General features: G+C 32.2%; 1 protein-coding gene across 1 annotated transcript in view; it reads left to right on the top strand.

Moving 5' to 3' along the window:
- The window catches only part of LOC107746554 (CLIP-associating protein 1-like), a 52,652-nt gene that overhangs the window by 29,896 nt on the left and 19,244 nt on the right, over window positions 1-3,512 (top strand). The window contains exons 9-11 of the mRNA XM_016560810.1: window positions 1,613-1,741; window positions 2,485-2,561; window positions 3,163-3,255. Of these exons, the coding sequence (XP_016416296.1) occupies window positions 1,613-1,741; window positions 2,485-2,561; window positions 3,163-3,255 (299 nt within the window). The remainder of the gene's footprint in view (window positions 1-1,612; window positions 1,742-2,484; window positions 2,562-3,162; window positions 3,256-3,512) is intronic.

Raw genomic sequence — 3,512 nt, 5'->3', positions numbered from 1 at the left:
TTTATATTAAAAAATTATAATATTTTAAAATTATTTTATTTAATAAATGTACTTAATTCATTTATGGGCACCAAATGTTCTCATAACTTGCCTTCTCTATTTAATTTTTTTTTATGCTTTTTAAAATTTTTAAATAAGATATTTTAACTTTGTCTTTTTTTTTTTCTTATTTTCCATTTTACACAAAATTGGACCAATAAATTATTTACAATTTTTATTTTTATATTTAAATTGTTATATTTTTTTATATGAAAATTTTAATAATTAGTATATTTTCTAAATTATTTTATTTATATTATTAAATTACTTAAATTATTTTTAATTCATTTATGGGCACCAAATGTCCTCACAAACTGCATTATGGAAACTTTCAATGGAAAATGCTTTATAAACATGTAAAATAATGTACTAATTAAAATATGTAAATTGTGGGTTAGAGGACAGAAAATGTCATTTTCTCAGTGTAAAAACAAGAATATGTTTACAAATGTGTGTTTGCAGACAAAATTGTCTTCAGAAATGACATTTTGAGGGTGTTTTTAATTGTAAGAATGATCATAAATTGAGTAAATAATGTTTTAAGTTCTCTTTTAGGGGTCAGAGAAGGGTTTGAGTGTGTTTTTTATGTAAAATAATAGATGTTTGTGGTTTGGATGTCTGGATGAATGTGTGTTCGTTTCCCTGGAGGTTTCTGGAGTAGTTCGGGGCGTTAGAAGGCCGTTCACAGTGAAGGATTGTGGGAGAGAGGTGTTGACACTAATGCATGATGAATAAGGTCGGGGTGTGTGTGTAAATAATTCATGGCGATTGATCGCTGCTCTGGCAGATTTTGGTGCTGGTCTCTTCACGTGAGCGGCTCTGCCGGGGTTTTCTGAGCTGCTGCGTGAAGGAGGTGACGTCCTTCAGATTCACACACATACGGCACATGCTCTTCATGAAGTCTGTAGGTGCAGCGTCATGAACTGTACTTACGTCTTATGTACTGTATTCATGTTTCGTTTACATGCATTAAGCTGAATTTAACTTTTGGTGCAAACCAGAGTTATTATGGTTCACTGAAACGAAAGCTATTAAAAGCCTTGTTGTTAAAAAATTAAATTAAAATAAAGGCAAAATAATATAAAATATAAAAATTGGATGAAAAACGTAACTAAATTTGAAATAAACATGTAATAATACAATAAAAAACACAAATGTAAATATATATATGCATGTGTAAAAAAACAGTTTGGGACCATTTTTCTATGTAAAATAATAGATGTTTGTGGTTTGCAATATTTAATAATATATATATATATATATATATATATATATAAACTAATTAAAATAATAAAAACCCTAATTAAATTGATAAAATTAAATTAAAAAAAATTTATTAAAAAATTAAAACATTAAACCTTAAAAAACAAACACTAATAAAATGACAAAAGCACGTAACAAGATTAAAAAATTAAATTAAAATGTCAATATAAAAATAAAACTAATTCAAAATATTAATAACAACTTTAATAGTAAGTATGTGTGTGTGTGTGTATATATACTGTATATATATATGTATGTGTTTGAAATAGCACGCTGTCATTAAATAAGCGTCTTCTCTGTCATTCCTCAGATAAGAACATCGATGATGAGGATTCGGTGGATGGAGGTCGTTCCTCGTCGTCCTCTAAAGGAGCGTCATCGGTGCAGCGGACGGGATCCATGCGCAGGCCGAGCTCTGCATCCAGCACCAAGAGCTCAGGTGAACATCTGCACCTTTACCCTGTTCAGCACTGAACTGTTGAGCAATTCCAGCTGCAGTGCTGAACCGATTCCCCATTGAGAGTCTCTGCATTATCCTGTCCTCTGCATTTGTCTTACGTGGACGACCAGCCTTTTTGGGGGACTTGAATGAATTAGTGTCATTGTAAAGCTGCAATATTCTAGAAATCACAGATTTGGAACGACCAGTGACTGAAAAGGTCGTCCCTTTGGCCTTCATCTGGACCGCCTCCTGTCACAGGGTTTCAGTCACCTTAGAGCGGTCCGCCATCATGCAATCTCAGTCAAAATTAGAGGAATGCTGCCAGTTAAATAGGGTTTGTCATATAATTAAGGAAATTAAGACCAAGTGCCAGATTAACACCAATAACTTAGAGGAATCTGTAAGTGTTCACTAATTTTGATCAGAGTTCTTTTTCAAATATCTCATTTAAAGGCACAATATGTAATTTTTCGCCGCTGGAGGGCGCGTATTCAAAATAAACAGAATCAAAGGCGTAGTTTGATGACGGCGTTAATGAGTGTGGAATCATGGGAGTTGTAGTCAAAAAAAACTATATACAAATTAAATTAATATTAAAAAATATCATTTTATATATAAATCAAATTATATATATTTTATATGGTTTATTTGTATATAATAAAATATATTAAATATAAAATATATACAAATATTTAAAAAATATTAAAACCCGCTGGACTTGTTGATTGTCGTCTCATCAGGTAAGGAGAGCTCTGGTGCCGGTGCTGTCGATGAAGAAGACTTCATCCGTGCCTTTAAAGATGTGCCCGCTGTACAGGTGAGCATTTGTAGCATGAACAACAGCAAAGCACTTTGTAACATTTATAATGTTACAAAATATTTCTGTTTCAAATAAATGCTGTTCTTTTGAACCTTCTATTCATCAAGGAATCAAAAAAAAAGATCACAATGTAACAAAATGTATGCTACTTTCCACAACATTGAGTGAATCTTGAGCAGCAAATCAGGTGATTTCTGAAGATCATGTGACGCTGAAGACTGGAGTAATGATGCTGAAAATACAGCTTTGATCACAGGAATAAATTAAATTTGAACAGATATTCACATAGAAAACAGCTATTTTAAATTGTATTACTATTTCACAATTTTTACTCTATTTCTGATCAAATAAATGCAGCCTTGGTGAGCAGAAGAGACTTCATTAAAAACATAAAAAAAAAATCTTACTGACCACAAACTGCATCTAAATATATCTGTGTGTCAGTAACTCAAAGAATCATCAACACTGCACCAATAATGACATGTCTGTCTGTAATGTGGAGTGTCAGTTTGGACTCAGGATTCAGTGGTTTTCCATTAGAAATCTCTGGACAGATGCCAGTTTTCAGTGAGTTTGATGACGCTGTTGATTCTCACAGATTTACTCGGCTCGAGAGCTTGAGGACTCCATGAACAAGATCCGAGAAATTCTCTCTAATGACAAACACGATTGGGAACAGCGAGTGGCTGCAGTGAGTGATTTCACATTTATAAAAGAATAAAATGGCTGCTTGTTACCCCTCTCTCTGGAATACTTAATTGTGATTGGTTGATGGTTGATCATCCTTATGTTGGTGTATAATGACTCTAAACTGTAACAAAATAAATAAGGTAATTGCGACTTTTTATCTCACAATTCTGACTTTTTTGTTTATATCTCGCAATTCTGAGTTTATATCTCACAATTCTGATTTTATATTTCAATTCTGATTTTATATTTCAATTCTGA

The sequence above is a fragment of the Sinocyclocheilus rhinocerous genome, unplaced genomic scaffold (genome assembly GCF_001515625.1).
Source record: "Sinocyclocheilus rhinocerous isolate Xijiao unplaced genomic scaffold, SAMN03320098_v1.1 scaffold1791, whole genome shotgun sequence".
Taxonomy (NCBI): domain Eukaryota; kingdom Metazoa; phylum Chordata; class Actinopteri; order Cypriniformes; family Cyprinidae; genus Sinocyclocheilus; species Sinocyclocheilus rhinocerous.
The sequence above is the reverse complement of the archived record's forward strand: the minus strand, read 5'-3'. Positions and strand labels throughout refer to the sequence as shown.